Raw genomic sequence first — 21,540 nt, forward strand, 5'->3', positions numbered from 1 at the left:
AAGAACCAAGGTACATCATGTACAGGCACAAACACCCAATGTTAAATGTAAATGAATTGTATACCTAAAATGTACCAATAAAAGAACTTAAGAAAAAAAAAAAAGAAAAGGCAACAAATTCTTAAAAAGATCATACATCATGACAAAGTTGACTTCTTCCCGGTAGTGCAATGATGGTTCAACATATTTAAATTAATAAATGTAATACATCACATAAACTGAATATGACAATCACATGATCATCTCATTTGATGCAGAAAAAGCTTTTGATTAATTCAAGGTCCATTCATGACAAAAAAGACTGATGAAAATAGGGAAGAACTTTGCCTTAAGTTAATAAATACTATTTATGACAGCATCACTGTCAATATTATACTAAATGGGAAGAACAAATCTTTCCTCCTAAGGAATAAGAAGACAAGAGAATCCATTCTCATCACTCCTGTTAAGTATTGTATTCAAAACTTTATCCAGAGAAAGGAATAAAAGAGCTTCAAATTTTGTGAAATCATTTTTTTTTCAGTACTGGGGATTGAACTTCAGACCCTGTGCTTCTGAGGCAGGTGCAGTGCCACTGAACTAAATCCCTGGCCCTAAGACCTTCAAATTTTGAAGGAAAAGTCAAACTACCCTTATTTGCAGATCACATGATGCTTTATACAGAAAATAAAATTTTTTTTAAAACTCCACCAAAATACTCTTAGAACTATTTGAAAGATTCAGCATGTTGGCAGGATACAAAATAAACACAGAAAAATCAATGACATTCATATACAATGAACTGAGAAAGAAATCAGGAAAACAATCACACTCACAATAGCTTCAAAAAATTAACTAAGAATTAACCTAACCAAGGAAGTGAAAGACTTCTATAAAGAAAACCATATTACTCTAAAAAAAAAATAAAGAGGACATTAGAAAATGGAAAGACATTGCTGTTCTTGTATCACCATACCCAATAACATCAAAATGGCCATATTACTAAAAGTGATATATAGATTTGAAACAATTCCACTAAAAATATCATGAACATTTCTCACAGAACTAGAAAATGAGAATTCTAAAATTTACAGGGAACTTACACTGGAAGAAACCTAGTGTAGGCAAGTCAATCATGAACAAGGGCAAAGCAGTAGAGATTACGTTTCTGGACTTTAAATTATACTACAATGCTACAATAATAAAAACTGCTGTCCTGGCACAAAAACATACATGTTGACTACATGTTGACTAAGAAAATACAGCAGAATAGAATAAGGTAGAGTAGAGAGATACAGTTCCAAGAAACTTCATCTATGTAACATTTGACAAAGGGGCTAAAAACATAACCTCTTTAAACAAATGATGCTGGACAGCTTATTACATACATGCAGATCTAGACCCATATCTAGGCACATATCTCTTACTCTTTATTGAAATTAAATAAAAATGAATCAGAGATATAGATATGAATTTAGAAACATTAAATCTGCTGGAATGAAAATTTACTAAAACTCTTGAAGACATAGGCATAGGTATGGACTTCCTGAAAAGAATCTCTACTGCACATGCATAATACCTATGATCAACACATGGGGTTGTATCAAATTTAAAAGTTTCTGATGGAAAAGAAAAAACGTCAGCAGAGAGAAGAGACAACCAAACATGATAATTACTAGTGACTCCTCAGACAGCAGACTAATATCTAGCATATATGAAAAGAAAATGTAGACCCCTAAAAATGAGATTCAATAAAAAAATGAGCAATTAAAATGTACAGACACTTCTCAGAAGATGAAATACAAATATATTTGGGAAATGGGTATGTTCACATGAGAAGGGGGAACGAGGAGAAAAGAAAAAGAATAGAAGGAAAAAATGAAAACAAATTTTGTAAATAAAGAGGAGAAGGGTTGAAGTGAGGGAAGGGGAATGGGAAAAATGAACCAAGATATATCTTGTAGAGGTACAAATTCCCTATGATGAATGTTATCATTATGTATATCTACAACATACTAGGGGCTGGAGATTTATCTCAGTGGCTCTGTCACCTGCTTCACAAGCTCAAGGTCCTGAGTTTGATCCCTGGTTCCCCAAAAAGAAAAAAAACCATACAATATACTAGTAAAATAAAAAATGAAAAATAAGAAATACAAATATTCACTAAACACATAAATAAATCCTTAGCATTTTTGGCCATTAGAGAAATGCAAATCAAAACAACACTGAAATTTCACCAAATTTCATTAAGAATGGCTAACATCAAAGACTCAAATATTGATGATGTTGTGGGGGGAAAAGGAACCTTTCTACATTGTTGGGAATGTAAGCTAATACAAATACTGTGGAAACCTGTGTGGAGATTTCTAAAAAATCTAAAACCGGAAATTCCATTAGACCAGCTATGAGCTATGTCTCTCCTGTGTATCTTCCCAAAAGAATGAAAGTCATCCTATTACAGGGATATCTGCATCCCCTTGTTTCCAGTAGGAAGCCTCACAATAGCTCAGTCATACAAATGTCCTATATGCCCATCAACAGATGCATTGATAAAAAAAAGTTGTATATACACAATGGAGTATTATTCAGCCATAAAGAAGAAATTTATTTCATGTGTAGAAAAATCAATGGACTTTGAGTCCATAATGATAAGTGAAATAAGTCAGACACAGAAGGTTATTTCATGGCTTCTCTAATATGAGAAGCCCAATATATAAATGATATAAAGATGAAAATAAAAGATAGATGATATGCAACCAGGAGGTAGACTTTGTGAAGACTTAAGAGGATATGGCTATGGGGAAGATGGGAGGGAGGGAAGGGCAATAGGAATTAGAACAAATCAAGGTGTGATACGTGTATATGTACAAATTTCCCACGATGATAGTATTTATTATGCATCACAAACATAGTGAAAATCTGAAACAAGTGAATTACAGTAAGAGATAAAGTGAAAGAACCATGGGAGAAACAGGAAGGTAGACTCTGCAGAGACGGTGCAGGGATTTGGCAAAGAAGTAAGAGGAGGGATTTGGGAAGGGAGAGGAGAGGCAAAGTGCTGAAAGGGTGATGGACACTAACTCTCCAAGAAGAAAGCACTGCGTATCTCCGCATATTCTGATAAAAGGTTAAGAAAGGAGCTACAGGAAAAAATAAAATTCAGTGACCACTGAACCACTGTCATTCAATATACAGTAGATTACAATCTCTGGTACTACATTCACAGGATAAAAATGATGTTTCAAAAATGTAAAACACAAGAATATGTTTGGGTGTCTGCAATTTGAGCATACCTGTCTTACCTGTGTTTATACTTACGTACGTAGGTGTGGTAAACTACATTCTTTGTGACTAAAATGCTCTGTCAAAATATATGGCTGTAGCTAGAAAGAGCAGTGGGGATTTGCTGGAGAAATTCCATGTTTGACGTGTGCAAGGCACACGAGATAGAAGTGAGCAGAAATTCAGGAGATCCCTGGGTGGAATAGCTGTGGCTTCTGGGGTCAGAAAATCAGCCATCCTGAGTTTCCGACTTCTGCAGGGTTGATCTTTCAGGACTATTTTGTCAGGACTATTTTGGTCTAATGAGGAGCTTTGGATATTGAGTCCTGAGGGACAGAGGCTGCCGGTGAACATTTCCCTGAGAAGTTGTGCTTAGTCCAGAAGAACAGCTGGATCACCTCCCACCGAGGATCCACTTGTTCTGAATTCATTAATTTAGTCCGTGTGACCACCCTTTTCAAGACAGGCCTTCTGTATTCCACATTCAGGTGAGATGCTGAGCGTCATTCTTAGTGAAGGCCACAGGTAAGCAAAGTTCTTTAGTTAATGATGTGGACCTGCTGGCAAGAGTTTTGTCACAATTCCATTCGGCATCAGTAGTGAGGAGGATGCCTGAATAAGGCAATGAGAAACTGGTCCCACAAGAGCCTCGCAGATGACCATCACCTTCTTGACCCATGTCTTTCTCACATTCACCAATTTCTGTCATTCTGCCAGACATCCGTTTCTCTTCACAGCAGCGGTGACCATTTTCCTCCTGCACAGAAATCTTCCTGTTCTCAAACATGTTGCCTCTCAAATAATATTCTGACATTTACTTGAATTCTTTGGGTGAACATGGGGAGGTTTTTATTCATGTATACGTTTTCTACAGCTTTTCTAACAAAGTACGACAGACTTGGTGGCTTAATAATAAGAATTTTATTCTCTTGCCATTGTGGAGGCTAGAATATGAAAGACCAGAGTGTGGATGCGGTTAGATCTTCCTAAGTGACGTTGGCTCCTAGCTGGCTGCCTTCCTTCTGTGTCTTCTGCAGCCTTCCCTCTCTTGATTTCTGTGTCCTAATTTCCTCTTCACGTAAGGACGCCCAACACACTGGATTAGGGCTTACTCCTGAGCCCACATTCTAATTTAGTTATCTTTTCAAAGAACCATTTTCATTTGCATTCACATTATACACTATTGGGAGTTAAATTTTCACATATGAATTTGGAAGGAGACACAATTTCGTCCCTAACAATCAGTTCATCTCTTCTTCCTTTTGCTGGTTTTTGATCCATCATTGTACAGAGATCATTACCCTAGGGTTGTGAGGAATCTGGAGGAGGGGTGGAGATGTAGAGAGGATCACCCAGCAGCTTCCCAGTTGCCATGTTTCTCTTCCTAAAACTACCAAATGTTGCAAATAGGAGCTGTGGGGATAGTGTAATTAACAACAGAAACAATCACACATGTCAACACCTCACATATTTCCAGAACTAAGAAATGGTGATCTTTGGCTATATTTGTTTCAGGTCTTTTAAAACGAAGTAATAATAGGACAGGCATACACAATTTACCACCTTGATGTTCCTCTCGAGTCTCCCCTTCCCTTCCTAAAGTCATGCCAACTTGAACGTTGTTCTGTACCCCATGAGTGATCCTATTTTATATGTGTAGTAATAAATAAAATGCAACAAACATAACATCCATCAATTAAGCATGGAAACATAGACTCTGTGGTGATAATATAGTTGAATACTCTGGTAGTTAAGACTCATGAAGCAGGACTAAATACATCAATGTTAATAAAAAATGGATTGCCAAAAATGTCAATTATAAATGGCACATTCAGGACAGTCCAGTTTACAAACAACTTTTTTAAGGCAATACAGTGCAGACTTTATTATTTGAAAAAAATACTTCTAAATATAATAGAAATTGTAGGAGAATAATGTACATTACAACAGTGTAGTAATTTACCTGGGGAATAAAAAACTTAAAGCTTGAGCAAGTACACTAAATGAGAGGCTTCAAATATGCCTTTACTATTTCTTGGAATAAAACACCTAATATGTGTATGGTGAGAAAGGTAAATTGTTTGTATGTATTGAATGTAAATTGGGTAGCCAGCCTGCATTATTTACTTTTATTATGCATGCATGATCTATAATGATACTATTCATACCTGTGCAGGTTCAAAAATGCTTAACATTTTCTCATATGGTAGATTTTTTCTTTCTAATATTTCCCTAGTTTAGGAAGTCATAATTGTGGGGACTCGTGGTTCTCATTAATTTATTATTTAATAATTTTTCTTCAACAGATTTATATATGCAGGCCAAATGAATATTGGTATTTTTGATGTTATTTTTCTTCCTTTTCTAAATAACCAAGACTATTAGTGGTAGTTTCAGCACTAAAACCATTCTGTGTCACTATTTGCATTCATCAAGCTAATGATGCTCTTTCTTTCTGCTTGACTCAACTGCCTCACCTCATAACTTCTTTCTGAGAGGTGAAAAATGTCATGTGCCATTGCTCATGGGAGCCATATGCACACACACATTGTTACACACACACACACACACACACACACACACACACACTGCAAAGCTCAATATGTCAGTCCCACCCCACACTTGTTGGCTGTTTTTGCTCTGATCCTTTCTCCTCACTGAAACATTCCCATGAAGTTTTTCTTTCCAAATTTGTTGAGGTCTAATTGGATTAACTAAAATGTCTCTATTTAAGATATGTGATGTGGCGGTTAGAGAAATACAAATTGTAAAGTGATAATCCTGTTATAGCTAAGTGACACATCCACTAGGCAGTTTCTATTAAGCAAATGTAGATGCCTGGGCTTCTCTTCCTGCTGAAGATTGCTCCTCATCACAAAGCAAGTTTGGGACCCTGAATTAAGCCAGTCTAATATGACACAAAATGATAAGAGCTGCCCCTCTCTTCCTCAGGAGACGAATATCGTTGTTCTTCAGAGACACAACTGTTTAAAAGCCTGATTTTTTAAAGTCTGTATTATCTTGTAAATCTCTATCTTTGCTTTTTTTCTGGGGATGAAACTGACTTTGTGCTTGCCAGGTAGGCACAGTGCCATGCAGCTAAATCCCTGGCCCTGTTATTGGAACAACAAACAACAGTTTTGTTGCCATCAGTTTTAATAAGAGCCCCTGAATTTCCTCATTCTTTAATTTAGCTATGTGTTTGGTGTTTATTAATTCAATTAATGACCTGGTCTCATGTAATTAAAGGAGGAAGTTCCCAGAGGATTAGACAGAGTAAGTCACTCACATTGTTACTCAGCTGTTCTTACAGATAACTGCTAATGCAGATTGGTTTCATTTATTTCCAATGAAGTCTTACAAGCTTCAAATACATAGGCAAGATTTTCTAATCCTTATTCACAGTCACCTGATGTATATCCTCCACTGATTACAATTAGTTTAATGAGTGGAAGTAGGCATACCGAAATATTAATGGAATGGTTGGGATTATGCATGGGAAGAAAATATTTAAATAATACAGCAAGGGAAAATCATGAGACATTCAAGATCATTTAGGAATTCTAATGCTGCCTGATCCAGAGACATTAACAAAGACTTTTTTGAAAGTCAGTACATCAGTCAGCCCATCAGATCTCTGAAAGAGTTTTTCTTAACAATTAACTGCATACTTTGTCCCCATGACTTGTTCTCATAGGTACACAGAACTGACAGCATGAATTACTTCATTTATACTTGGACAAGGCCTTCAAGTGATTCTGAAGCATACCAACATGGAGACAATGGCTCAGAAAATGTTTGTGATAAGTTGAGTCTTTAGATTTTTTTGTTTGAAGGCATGAAATGATTCTAAGGGACATCTATGTCACATTGTGTCTTACAGTCTCAACAAATGATACTAAGTGTGAAAAAGTATTAGTGCTCAAGAAAGAGATTAGAAGTTACAAGATGTGTGAGTCAAGAGGAATGGGAGAATATAAGCAAAGATTTGAATATTCATGTAGCTCAATATAAAAGAGAAAATTTTTCTTTGTTAAAAATTTGTTTTTCAAACTTTAGAAGAATCAAATTCCCCTGCAGTGTTTGCTAAAACAGAGAGTGCTGGTCCTTATCCTCACGTTTTGTCAAAAGCAAGTCCAGAGCAGGTCCCAAATTTTTTATATCTACCATGTTTGCAGACACTCCATTTTGTTTGTATAGGAAGTTTGCTTTATTTAGTTTTCACCTTATGTTTTCCATCAGATTCATCAGGAGCATACAAGCTGCAAATCAAACAGCTGTTTCAGAATTTTTTCTCCTGGGACTGACAGATGATCCAGAAGTGCTGTTCCTCACCTTCTACCTATTCCTGTTCATGTACCTCATCACTGTACTCGGGAATCTGCTCATCATCCTGGCAGTCAGCTCTGACTCCCACCTACACACCCCCATGTACTTCTTCCTCTCCAGCCTGTCCTTTAGTGACATCTGTTTAGTCACATGCACCATCCCAAAGATGCTGGTGAACATCCGAACACAAGATCAGAGCATCTCCTACACAGGCTGCCTCTCCCAGGTCTGCTCTGTCTTAGTTTTTGGTGGTTTAGAAAACTGTCTCCTTGCAGTGATGGCATATGACCGCTATGTGGCCATTTGTCACCCTCTGAGGTACACGGTCATCATGAACCCGCGATTCTGTGTCCTGCTGGTTTTCCTCTCCCTGTTTATTAGCACTGTGCACTCCCTGCTCCACACTCTGATGGCACTGAGGCTGTCCTTCTGCACAGACCTGGAGATCCCACACTTCTTCTGTGAACTTGCTCAGGTCATCAAGCTCGCCTGTTCTGATACCCTCAGCAATAACATGCTAGTGTATTTGATGGCTGGCCTATTTGCTGGTGTTCCTGTCTCTGGAATCATTTTCTCTTATATTCACATTGCGTCCTCTGTCTTGAGGATGTCATCAAGAGGAAAGTATAAAGCCTTTTCCACCTGTGGGTCTCATCTCTCTGTTGTTTCACTGTTCTATGGGACAGGTGTGGGGGTGTACATCAGCTCTGTAGTTACAGATTCACCGAGGAAGACTGCAGTGGCTTCGGTGATGTATTCTGTGGCCACTCAGATGCTGAACCCCTTTATCTATGCTCTGAGGAACAGGGACATGAAGGAAGCCTTGAGGAGACTCAATGGTATTTTCCCTTCTTTTCTGTCATGTGTTATTTGTTTTAAATTCAGGTTTCCAGAGCAAGTCAAAGTAACAGGATTTGGGGGGAGTCAGAAAGCCTGATCCTTTTGTTTCCATACCACAATTTTCTACCATGATCGCATAACATAATGATCAGGTGGATTTGAACTTGGTTTGCAACCTGATGTTGCTTTATGTTTCACTCTGTAAATTGCCACATGATTTTAATTCTCTAAACACAGTATCTTTGCTTAAGTTCCAAAGACACAGAACCTGAAGCAGAGGCTCTAATCCTAACAAATTTCTGTGGTTCATGTCAGAAGAAGGTGAGACGGGAAAGGGATAGAGCAGGGAAAGTAAGCCAAGCTCTGGTCATGTACTCAGATGTCTGGTTACAGCCATGTGAGTTGCATCCTACAGCGAGTCCTACTAATGAAACAGAAGAGTGAATACCCAGAGACTTTGAAACAATTCCTGAGACCTGTTATTGCTAAGCCATATCTTTTAAGGCAATAAGAGCATCTGCCATATTTAGGATTCTCATCTATAAAATTTCCATAATTTATGAAAACAATGGCTTGAGATTATTATGTGATTTAAAACTGACTGTGATAGTTAACTGATTGTGTCAACTTGAGTAAGAAAAGCCCAAATGATTGGATTAGCATAGTTCTGGGTGTAGCTGAAGGGGTTTACTGAAGACAGAAGAATCACCCTGGCTGTAAGTGGCACCAACCGGTGGGCCTGCAGCCTGACTGGAATAAAACGGAAGTGAAGAATGAAGCCTTGATTCTATTACTTCTGAAGAGCTCCGGTCTGTAACTTTGCTTTGGTTGTCATCTTCTGGCTTCCACTGCAGACCCTTTGGCCTCCTGATATGGACTTGCATGGGACACTACAGTGAGCTCCAGGCCTTCAATCTTTGATGAGATCTTTTGGATCTCCAGCATGCAGACAGTCCTTTGGCACTCTTCCACATCTGACTCTGTGGGCGGCTATTGTAAGCCCATCTTGTAAATCCTTATATATTTATATATCTATATTTATATATACTGAAATATATCTTAAATATATTTCGGTAGTGGGCACAGACTGATATACATAGAAAACCTGCAGAACTCCAGCAGGATACTTTTAGAGCTGTTAAGCAAATTCAACAAAGTGGCAGGATGCAAAATCAAACTCAAAATTCAAAAGCATCCCTATACACCAATAATGAATTCATTGAGAAAATAATTAGGGAAGCAATTCCATTTGCAACATAATAAAAAGTTACATACCTCAAAATCTAACTAACCAAAGAAGTCAAAAGCCTTGACAATAAAAAATCACAGAACACCGAAGAAATTGAAACAGACATTAGAAAGTGGAGACAACTTTGTTCATAAATTGCAAGAATTAATATTGTTCAAGAGCACATTACTAAGAGCAATGTACAGATTCTATGCAATTTCTATTAAAATACCAACAAAATTTTTTAAATTGCTAGAAAAATAATCCCAAAACCCATTTGGAATCAGAAAAGAGTTAAAATACCCAAAGCAACTTTTAGCAAAAAGAGCAATGCTGGTGACCCTGCAGTATCAGATTTCAAATTCTACCACAAAACCATAGTAATAAAACAACATGATATGTCTCAAAACATATGACACAGAGACAAATGGAATGTAGCAGGCCACATATAAACAAACTGAAGCACCTCTAGCTAACTGATGTTTTTTGTCAAAAGAACCAAGAACACATGCTGAAGGGAAAAATCCTTTCAAAAAATGGTGCTAGGAAATTTGGATAGACACATACTGAAGATTGAAATTAGATTTCTATCTATCATCTGTACTAAAACAAGTTAAAATGAATCGAAGACCCAGATACAAAACAAGAAACCTTGAAATTTCTGGAAGATAATACAGGGAAAACACTTAAAGGCACATCCATAGACTTCCTGAGTAGGACTCTAATATCAGTAATATCAAGAATCAATAAAACAGGTCACATCAAATTAAAATGCTTCTTGACAGCAATGGAAACAACAGGATGAAAGGACAACCTAGAGAAGAGGAAAAGTCTTTTCTTCCTACTGTTGTGATAGAGGAGGAATTATATCTAGACTATATAAATAACTCAAAAATTAACCCCCAATAGACAAATACCTCAGTCAGAGCTGGCTAAATGAGCTGAATAGACATTTCTCAAAAGAATGACTACAAATAGCGAATCAGTATATGAAAAAGTGTTCAACAGTTTTGGCCATTGGCAAAATGGTAATCAAAACTGCACTGAGATTACCTCTCACCCCATCCAGAATTTATATCATCAAGAATACACAAAACAAGGGCCAGGGATTTAGCTCAGTGGTTCCACTGCCTGCCTTGCAAGCACAAGGTCCCGAGTTTGATCCTTGGTACCAAAAAAAAAAAAAAGAAGAATACAGAAAATGGGCTGGGGATTTAGGTCAGTGGTTCCAGCACCTGCCTTGTAAGGGCAAAGTCCCGAATTTGATCTCTGGTACCAAAACAACAACAACAACAACAACAAAAGAATACACAAAACAACAAATGCTGGTGAGGATGTGGGGAAAAATGGAACCCTCATACATTGTGTGTGGAATGTAATAGAAATATCATTTGATGTATCTAAACCACAATATGGTCCATCTACAGAAGCATTAAAGTCAACCTATTATAGTGATACTTGCATAATCATTTTATAGCAACACAATTCACAATAGCTGAGAATGGAAGCAGCCCTGATGCCCATTAACAGGTGAATAAAGAAAATGTGACATATATGAATATAACTCAGCCATAAGGAAGAATGAATTAATATTATTTATGGGAAAATGAGTGGAAGTAGATCCATCATGGTAAGCCAAATAAGTCAGAATCAGATAGTTAAACATTGTCTTTTCTCTTATCTGAGAAACTTAAAACATGAATTCAGAAATGAGTAAAATAAAGAAGAGATGATAGGAAACTAGAAGGTAGAATCTTGGAAATGGAGAAGGGTATCAGTCAAGTGGTAAGGTAAAGGAGAAGAGGAAAAAGGAATTGAAAATAATCAATATATGTTTTATTCATATACCAATTCCCCAAATCAAATACCACTATTCTGTATTAGTAGTATCACTAATACAAATTATATCCGTTTAAAAACAAAAAAGATAATTGACAAACCAACCAATAAAACAAGAAAAAAGTAAAATTCGACAGAATTCAACATCCCTTTGTACTGTATTTGTTGGTAGATTTTCATTTTCTTTTTTCACTTTTATTCTTTTGAGACGATGCTTCACTAAGTTTCCTAGGTTGTCCTCCAACTCATGATTGGCTCAGGCTCACAAATAACTGAATTATGGCCACATGCCTCCATGCTGGGCTGAATTTTATTTTTTGAAATTCTTTTTTTCAGGAGTCAAAGTAGTTTCATTTGTTCCCTTTTGGTGGTAAGCTTGTCTTATTTAGACATCTATACACTAAGCCAAAGTTTAGCCCCATTGTTTTTTTCTTGGAGGCTTTTCTGAAACTTTCAGCTGTTCTAGGCCACTGTCATGGGTCAGGCAACTCAACTAACTCTGGAGTTTACCCATATTTCTCAACTAAGAAGCTTTCTCTGCCCTTTGCATCCAAAGACATTGTGTCTTCATTACCTGGAATAAATAAGTGTTTTCTGGATTATGAGGATAAAAAACAGAGCACTTTACCTCTGCCCAATCAACATGATATGCTTCATGTCTCTTTCTGTTACCTGAAAAATCTTATTTTATATTTACATCTACTCTTTTTGGCATGTTATATGGAAAAATTATTTTTACTTTATAATCTCATGTATGCCTTTGTATATTTTATCTGTTTTACATGCCTTATCTTTTTTTACATGCCTTATCTTTTTTTTACATGCCTTATCTTTTATGTGTTGCAAATCTAATGGGGCAAAGATGTTAATAGAAGACATTCTGTCACTGTCTTCTTAAAAGTGGATTTTCAATAATACATTTGAAAATTATAGATCAACAGAATTTATACAGAAAGTTAATATATTATAAATTAAGTTGATAGAATTAAAGTATATCACTCTTAATTCCAGAAGTTTTGGAATATTAATGAGCTATGAAGTGTAGGTTGGAATCTAATCAAATCTCATGAAATGTAGATATTTCCTTACCACTCAGACTTGGGTAATTTAGCAATCATGTTAATTAAATATGTAGAGCTATTTTGACTCACGGTCTTTCTTATTATTTGTTTTGTTTTTATTAGCACATGCCTATAGTACATAATGATTACTTTCCTTATGGAGAATTGGCACATGTACATAACACATCTTTCTTCCTTTTTTCAGCCCCTTGCCTGTCCCTTCTTCCTCCTCCATCCATTTCTGAATCCCTTCCCTTGTACTTGTTTACTTTTTCGTTTGCAGTACATAGAAATTCCATTTCACACTGCTATTCCCTTTCCAGGTATCTTTGCAAAAGAGTTAGAGATCACATTACAGTGATCCATGCACACCCATGTTTATAGCAGCACAACTCATAATAGCTAAATCTTGGAAGCAGTCTATTTGTCCATCAACAGATGAATGGATAAAGCAAATGTATTTACACACAATGGAGGACTCCCCTGCCATAAAGAAAGCTCACTATTTTCTAATGCTAAAATATGTACATTTAAAATATGTACATTTAAAATATGTGACAGAATTTAAAAATATTCACGAATTATAATTAGGAAGCAATATCCCTTTTATAACTACAGTCAAAATGGAATATAGTGAGCTAAATACATAGAACAAAAATTAGGTTCAAGACATGATACATTTGTGAACAAACGTTTCTGAGTATTTTTAATTGTATCATACTTATCTACATGTATAATTATTATATACATGCTGTATTTTGATGCCTAAAACTGAATTAGGCTCCCAGTTATTGTGAAACGTAGGGAGGTAGCTAAAATGTTTCACATGTTATGAGCTCAAGGTAGATGAAATTGAGGTGAGCAGAAATCATGAAGAGGGTTGGATGAGACACACCTTCCCTCAGGGGTCAGGGAATCAGCCATTGTGAGTTCCTGACTTCTACACAGTTGGTGTTTCAGAATATCCCACCTGGGATCAGAATGATAGAAACATTTTTGGTCTAATTAGGAGCTTGGGATATTGAGCCCTGAGGGATAGAGACACTGGAAGAGTTGGCCAGTGAATATCTTACCCCAAGTCAGGTAGAAACAGCTGCAGTGTTCCCTGATGATGAGCCTGTTTACTCCAAATCCCACTAAGTCCATGAGTCTTCCTCTCTTGATCCAGGTCTTCAATTTTGCACGTTCAGGTGAGATGCTGAGCATTATTCTCAGTGAATGCAATCAGGTAACCTAAAGCCCCTTAGTTTAGGGTTTGGACCTAAGGGAGGTGTTTGGCCACAATTTTATCCAGAGAGAGCCATCATAAAAATGCACGCATAAGATGGGGAGAAGCAGGTGCCTCATGAGCCCACTTGACTGTCACCTTCCTGACACATTCTCATTTACATTTTCACCATTACTCACGCAGTTCTTATTCTGCAAGACACCTGCTCTCTCTTCACAGCAGTAGGGACTATTTTCTTCCTGAAGAGAAATCTGTTCCATCTCAAATTATGAGTTTCATAAAATATTCTCATGTTCATTTGAATTATTTTGATGGTGATGGGAGTGTATTGATCAGTCTTATTTGCATAAAGCCGCTCTAAAAAGTAGCAGACTGGGTAGAATAAGAAAAGAAATTTATTTTGTTACAGTTCTGGAGAACAAAGTTTGAACAATTTGGATAGAGAGAGAGCTGGGTTTTCCAGAGGTCTTTCTCCCTGGGATGTGGATGACTATCTTCGCTCAGTATATTCCTCTGCTCTTCCTTCTGTGGGTGTCTGTGTCCTAATTTTCTCTTTGTAAAAGAAACACAATCATGTTGGATTGGGGTTCACTCTAATGATCACATTCTTTTTTTCGTTTGTTTTTGGTACCAGGGTTGAACTCAGGACCTTGCATTTGCCAGGCAGGTGCCAGAACCACTCAGCTAAATCTCCGGCCCACATGATCACATTCTTAATTAAATAACTTTTCTTTTTTCGAGGAAGTTGTATCTTTATTTCTGTATCTAATAAAGTTAGCATTTGTATAAGCAACATAGAGCTAGTACTATCTAACATCCAGATTTAACATTTTAAATTTTATTTTTATTAGTATATATTTTCAGGACATAATGATTACATTCATCTTGGGGAGATGGTACATGACAAACTCTCCAAAGATAGATCTCCAAATGCAGTCATGTTATACTATATTGGGGATTAGTATTTGAGCATATGAATTTTGAAGGAGACAGATTTCACCTTCAATAATCTATTCCTATCTTCTCCCATATGCTGGTTGTAGGTTTATTAATATGCAAAGATTTTTGTTTCAATCCTGAAGGGGGCATGAGGGCTCTGGAGAGGAGGTAGAGATTCAGAGAGGGTCACTCAGTAATTTCCTAGTCCCCAAGATTTACTTATTAAAATTACCAAATACTTGGGCTAGGGATTTACCTCAATGGTACTGTGCCTGTCTTGCAAGCACAAGGTCCAGAGTTCATTCCCCGATACCACAAAAACTACCAAATACTTTAAACAGGAGCAGCAGAGATCTATTATTAAGAACAATGATAACACAACAACAAGAACAATAACAACAACTTGACCATGTGTCTCCACTCTCCAATACTAAGAATGTGGACCTTTTGTCACATCTATTTCAGGGTTTAAAAAATGAAATAATGAAAAAAGCAGCATACAGAATTCACCTCCTCTATATCCACTTTGTTCCTCTTCGTCCTTCCCAAAGGCATGCCATGAATATGGTGGTATTCCTAGCATGACTCTACATTGTAAATTTGTCATAAATATAAAGCAGAAATAATACCACCCACTGAATAAGGAATGAAAAACAAATTGTTCTGTGACAATATAGTGGAATAATCTGGTAGTTAAGATTTGTAAAGGAGGATTAAATATATCAACATTAATTTAGTAAATAATTCCAAATATAAACAGCATATAATGTATGCATCTATCCATAATATCACATATATTAGGGTTCTGTGTATAGAATCATTTAAAAGATAATATATTTTATGTAATTAGAAAAACACTACCAAACATAATAAAAATTGTGACAGAATAATGATGGTGTGTGGTAATTTCTCTTGAGAAAGAATAAAATGAAAAGGGCCAGGGATTTAGCTCCATGGTTCTGGCACCTGCCTCACAAGGGCAAGGTCCCGAGTTCGATGCCCAGTACCAAGAAAAAGAGAAAAAGAGAAGAATAAAATGAAAATCATATAAGTAGAAAAAATACCTGAAGCACATAGGTAAAGTGTGTGAAATACGGTCTGGAGTCAGTCCTGCATTATTATCTGATCCTCTATTATGCGTACATAACGTACAGCAAAAATACACATGCATATGAAGATCCAAAATACTCAAAATTTTCTCAGGGTGTGGACTATAGGTATTCATAATTTTTGTGATTCATGCTTTTAATTAATTAATTTTTAATACATTTCCTTTGCTATTTATACTATATGCCCAGGCCAAATAAATGTTGGTGTCATCAACGTTTCTTTCTTTCCTTAATTTTATGTGTAACCAAGATTCTCAGAGATATTTTCAGTACAGAAACTCTTCCAAATAATTTACATTCATCAAGCTACACATGTTCTTTTTTTCCTGTTGACCAAACTGCTACAACTTTATCACTTCCTTCTGAGGGATGAAACCTGTGTTCTTTCTTATGGAAGACACACCCACACATTATCTGACTCTTCTGCCTCAGCTCTCTCCCTGTGTCCCTCCCTCTCTCTCCCTCTCTCCCTCTCTCTCTCACACACACACACACACACACACACACACACACACAATAGGCAGGCTCAAAACAAGGAACCTACATTCCCATCCATGTACTGACTGCATCTGTTCTATTTATCTCATATCATTTCAAACATAACAATGAGGTTTACTTCCCACACATTTAATGCTGTGTAATTGCACAAATAAAAGTTGTAAATATTTGAGTTATACAATGTGAAGGTTAGAGAAATGTCAAATGGTTACCACCTAGCTGATAATTAGCACTTCCATTATCCAGTCAGGGCATCCAGGCTTTTCATCCAGTTGGAGATTTTTCCCATTCATAAAGCTGATGTAGGCATCTGCATCTTTGGAGAGTATAACCCTAATATGACACCAGATGTCATAGCTGCTTTTTGTCCATGAGGGGAAGAATATTGCTTTCCACTTACACTCTCGGTAGAACACTTCTGATTATCTGAGCCTGTTATTTTACAAGTGTCTGTCTTCTAAGGTCCAACAATTTTTTTATCTATGTTTCTGCAGAAGTGCCTGTATTTCATCCTTTCTTCTACACAGTCATTTGTTTATTTTATTTAATGATAGGTTACCTACCTCATTAAGGGAAGAATTTCAATTAGGATGAGACAGCACATGTTATCCACATCGTTACCCAGCTTCTTTTAGAGTTAACTGCTAAATCATATTCTTTTAGCTTCTATTTCCAAGGCAGAGTCTAATAGGCTTCAAGTTTATAGGCAACAGTTGCTCTTCTTTCATCATGTCCCTCTGGATGAATGTCCTCTACCTGCTTGAATTAATGGAGAGAAGAGGGCTCACCTAAAAATCAAGGTAAAAGTTGGAACTATGTTCAGACAGAAATTTTAGGGGGAATTATAGGACCTTCATGATAATTTAGGAATGCTGATTCCTAAATGAACTCTTCAGAGACCTTAGCAGTAACTGCTCAAGAAAGTCAACTTAGCTGTCAGCCAATCTGAACTCGTTTATGACATATCCTCCTAGGTGCATGGGAATGAAACTTTAACTAATTCATTGGTAATTTGAGAAGCCTTTATCTGAGGTGTGAGAAATTTGGAGACCATTACTCTAGAAGGCAGATATTTAAACTCATTCACAACTTTCTTTTAGTGTGAAGGTTTGGGATAATTGTGGAGGGACATCCATGTCTTCTTTTTGTGAAGATTTCAGCACTTGGCACAATTTGTGAAAAAGTAGTGGTGTTTTAAAAGGGAGTAAAATATAGAGGGTATGTAGAGAAGATGAATGGAGAGAGAGAGAGAGAATATTTGCATATTCATGTGGTTCAAAAACAAATAGGAAATTTTTTTCTTTTTTAAAGCTTTGGTTCTCAAATCTTAGACATGTCAAACTCAGCTGGAGTGTTCGTTAAAACATACAACGTTGGTCCTTGTCCCCAGAGTTTATCAACACTGAGCAGAAAAGGGTGCCATGATTTTTTAAACCTGTTCCTAGGTGCTGCTTTTTCTTGCATAGAAGAAATTCATTTCATATTTTGCCACATCTTTTCTGCAAGATTTATCAACATGGAGCTTAAAAACCAAACAATTGTCTCAGAATTCTTTCTTGTGGGACTGACAGATGATCCAGGAGTGCAGCCCCTCATCTTCAGCCTGTTCCTGGTTATCTACCTGGTCACCATTCTGGGAAATCTGCTCATCATTCTGGCTGTCAGCTCTGACTCCCACCTCCACACCCCCATGTACTTCTTCCTCTCCAGCCTGTCCTTCACTGACATCTGTATAAGCACCACCACCATCCCAAAGATGCTGGACAACCTCCACGCACAGGATCAGAGCATCACCTACACAGCCTGCCTCTCCCAGGTTAGCTTTGTATTGATTTTTGGAGGCCTGGAAAATTGTCTCCTTGCAGTGATGGCCTATGACCGCTATGTGGCCATTTGCCACCCACTGAGGTACACGGTCATCATGAACCCGCGACTCTGTGTCCTGCTGGTTTTACTCTCCCTGCTCGTTACTACTGTGAATGCCCTACCTCACAGTCTGATGGCCCTGCGGCTGTCCTTCTGCAGCAACCTGGAAATCCCTCACTTCTTCTGTGAACTTGCTGAGGTCATCAAGCTCCCTTGTTCTGATACCCGCATCAATTATCTGCTGATGTATTTAGGGACTAGCCTATTTGCTGGTGTTCCTTTCTCTGGGATCATTTTTTCTTATACTCAAATTGTGTCTTCTATTCTGAGGATCCCATCAGTGGGGGGAAGGTATAAAGCTTTTTCTACCTGTGGCTCTCACCTCTCTGTTGTTTCCTTGTTCTATGGGACAGGTTTGGGTGTGTACATGAGTTCTGCAGTCAGTGACTCTTCCGTTAAGAATTCAGTGTCTTCAATGATGTACATTGTGATCCCTCAAATGCTGAACCCCTTTATCTATAGTTTGAGGAACAAAGAAATGAAGGAAACCTTGAGACATCTCATTGCTAATACACCTTCTTTACTATGATTGTGTCAACTGCTCCGAGCTTGACTTTCTCGTATGAGTTAAAATGACAGAGATAGTGATGAACCAGAACATTGATTCTCCTATCAGTATATTTTTTACAAAAATGTTTAGATAATATGAAGACTAAATATATTTCAACACAGACTGCAAATCTGACTTTGTTTTTTATTCCTGACCATTTTCAATCTCTTTAATCTTCTCCCCCTTACTTCATCCCTTCCGTTGATACCCTTCACCATCTTCAGAGTTTTCCTTTTTGTTTCCTAGTACTTCTCCATTGTTCCATTCATTCATTCAATTATTTACATCTTTGAGTTCTTGTAGAAGAGAAACTATGTAATATTTAGCATTCCATGTTTGACTCACTTAGCACTGTTCTCAAATTTCACCTATGTTCCTCCAAACGACCTGATTTTACTTTTCATCATGGCAGAATAATGTTCCATTGTGTGTATAGACCCCATTTTTTGGAAAAAATTAACTTTGTTGGTGCAATTTAAACACACATAATGATCACGTCCATCATAGGAAATCTGTGCCTCTCCATGGTATATCTTCGTTTCTCTTTTTCTCCCAATCCTCTCCACTCCCTTCAACACCCTCCTCTCCTTATTTTCAAAAGCTTTGTTTCCATTTTGTTCTTCTTTTCTTCTTTTTGTCTTACTTTCCCTTCCTTTTCCCCCCTGTCCCCTTCCCGCTTCTCATTTCCTTTTTAACAATTTCTTCCCATTTCACAAAATCTATTTTACATTTTGGTCCTTATTTGCCCTTTCAGTTTCTCCCACCAGAGAGACAGTGTAATGTCTACACATGTATGTCAGATTTATTTCCACTTAAGTGTAAAGTCTTCATTGATTTGTTTCTATTGTCCTCTTAGTTTCCTTTGCATTGATTTCTGCTCTGATCTTTATAATTTCCTCCCTTGTATGAGCTGTAGGTTTCTCCTGCTCTTCTTTTTCAAGAAGCTTGAGGTTCAGCATTAGGTTGTTTAATTGGGCATGCTCAGTTCTCCTAATACGCTTATTCACTGCTATGAATTTTCCTGGTAAGACTATTTTCATTGTGTCCCATAGATTCTAATAGGTTGTATTGTCATTCTCCTTTAATTGTAAGAACTATTTGATTTCTTCTTTAATTTCCTCTGTGACCCACTGGTTATTCACAAGTGCGTTGTACAATTTCCATGTGTTTATGAAATTCTTGCAGTTTCTTTTGCTATTGATCTCCAATTTCATTGCACTATGGTCTGATAATATACAGGGGATAACTTTAGTTCCTTTGCACTTACTTCAACATGTTCTATGAGTGAGTATGTGGTCTATTCTGGAGAATGACCTGTGTTCAGCTGAAAAGAATGTGTATTCTGATTTTGTGGGGTGGAACACTCTGTAAACATGTATTAAGTTCATTTGTCCAAGAGTTTGATTGAGTTCTAGTATTTTGTTGTTTATTTTTTGTCTAGTTGATTTATCTGTGACAGTGGGGTATTGAGGTCCCACACTACTATTGTATTGTGGTTATTTGATTTTTCATGTCTGTTAGTATTCGTTTTATATAGTTGGGTGCACTAGTGCTGGGTGCATATATATTTATGATTTTCATCTCGTCTTCTTGGATTGTTCCCTTAACAAGGATGTCCTGTCCTTCTTTCTCTTAATCAGTGTTCGATTGAAATCCACTTGATCTGTAGAGAGGATACCTACTCCTGCATTTGGGGGGGGGGTGTTCCTATTGCAGGGACAGGAAGTATTATTTTCCACCCTTTAACTTTCAGTCTGTGAGTTTCTTTTTGAATTAAGTGCATTTCTTACATGCGGCATACAGTTGGATCTTGATTCTGCCAGTCTATTTCTTTTGATTGGTGAATTGAGACCATTAACATTGATGGGTATAACTCATACCTATTGGCTTATCAATGTCATTACTTTAACTTTTTGTTTGATTCTCCCCCTTTGTGCTTAATTTCTTGTCATGCCTGATGGATTCATTCTACTGGGATTCCTTGGGTTGTGATCCTCATTGCTTTTCCTAGGATATTGTCTAAAATTCTTTGGAGTGCTGGATTGGTATTCATGAAGTTCCTGAGGTGCTCTTTGTCATGAAAGTATCTTACTGCTCCATCCATTTTGAAAGATAGTTTTGCAGGGTACATCAATCTGGGTTGGAGGCTGTTTTCTTTAGGGCTTGAAACACATCACTCCAAGCTCTTCTTCCCTTGAGAGTTTGCATTGAGAAGTCTGTTGTGATTCTAATGGGCTTTCCTTTGTATGTGATTTGTTTCTTTTTTCTAACTGCTTGTAGAACTTTGTTCTTCTGTTGGATTTCTGGAATCTTAACTATTATATGGCTATGCATAGAATTTTTTTAACAAGTCTAGTTGGAGTTCTACATGACTCACTTATCTGTATGTGAAGTTCTTTTCCCCTGCTTGGGAAGTCTTCTGACATCATTTCTGTGAACAGATTTTTTATGCCATCTGCATTCTCTCCTGTTTTTTTCATTGACTCCAATCAGTCTTATGTTATTCTTCTTTGGATCATCTACCAGCTGCTGGATTGATTTCTCATGCTCATGGTGCCTTACTATTTAAATTTTTTTTTCTTTTCCTGGTCACTAATTCCAATCTTATCTTCTACATCTGAAACTCTGTCCTCTAGGTCATTTTGCTCTGAAAACTTTTAATGGAGTTTTTAGTCTCCTGGAAATCTGTTTGCATCTGTTTTACGGATTCCATTTGTTTCCTATGTTGGGAT

General features: G+C 37.0%; 2 protein-coding genes across 3 annotated transcripts; both read left to right on the forward strand.

Annotated features, from left to right (window-relative positions):
- Window positions 1–7,231: 7,231 nt before the first annotated feature.
- Window positions 7,232–11,945, forward strand: LOC147821137 (olfactory receptor 7G2-like). The gene is made up of 2 exons (XM_087201828.1): window positions 7,232–8,426; window positions 11,899–11,945. Exons 1-2 carry the CDS (start codon window positions 7,430–7,432, stop codon window positions 11,943–11,945), a joined length of 1,044 nt encoding a protein of 347 aa, XP_087057954.1. The 5' UTR covers window positions 7,232–7,429.
- A 5,885-nt stretch (window positions 11,946–17,830) lies between these two features.
- Window positions 17,831–20,554, forward strand: LOC106008537 (olfactory receptor 7G2). Of its 2 annotated transcripts, XM_021251176.1 has the most exons (2): window positions 17,831–18,763; window positions 20,525–20,554. In XM_021251176.1, exons 1-2 carry the CDS (start codon window positions 17,849–17,851, stop codon window positions 20,552–20,554), a joined length of 945 nt encoding a protein of 314 aa, XP_021106835.1. In that variant the 5' UTR covers window positions 17,831–17,848. The 2 variants fall into 2 exon arrangements, with proteins under 2 accessions (XP_021106835.1, XP_012924161.1); XM_013068707.1 differs by lacking the exon at window positions 20,525–20,554 and having other exon boundaries at window positions 17,849–18,787.
- Window positions 20,555–21,540: the final 986 nt, after the last annotated feature.

This window comes from Heterocephalus glaber, unplaced genomic scaffold (assembly GCF_053883595.1).
Source record: "Heterocephalus glaber isolate CG9 unplaced genomic scaffold, H.glaber_assembly_v1.0 deba00001761, whole genome shotgun sequence".
NCBI classification, from domain to species: Eukaryota; Metazoa; Chordata; class Mammalia; order Rodentia; family Bathyergidae; genus Heterocephalus; species Heterocephalus glaber.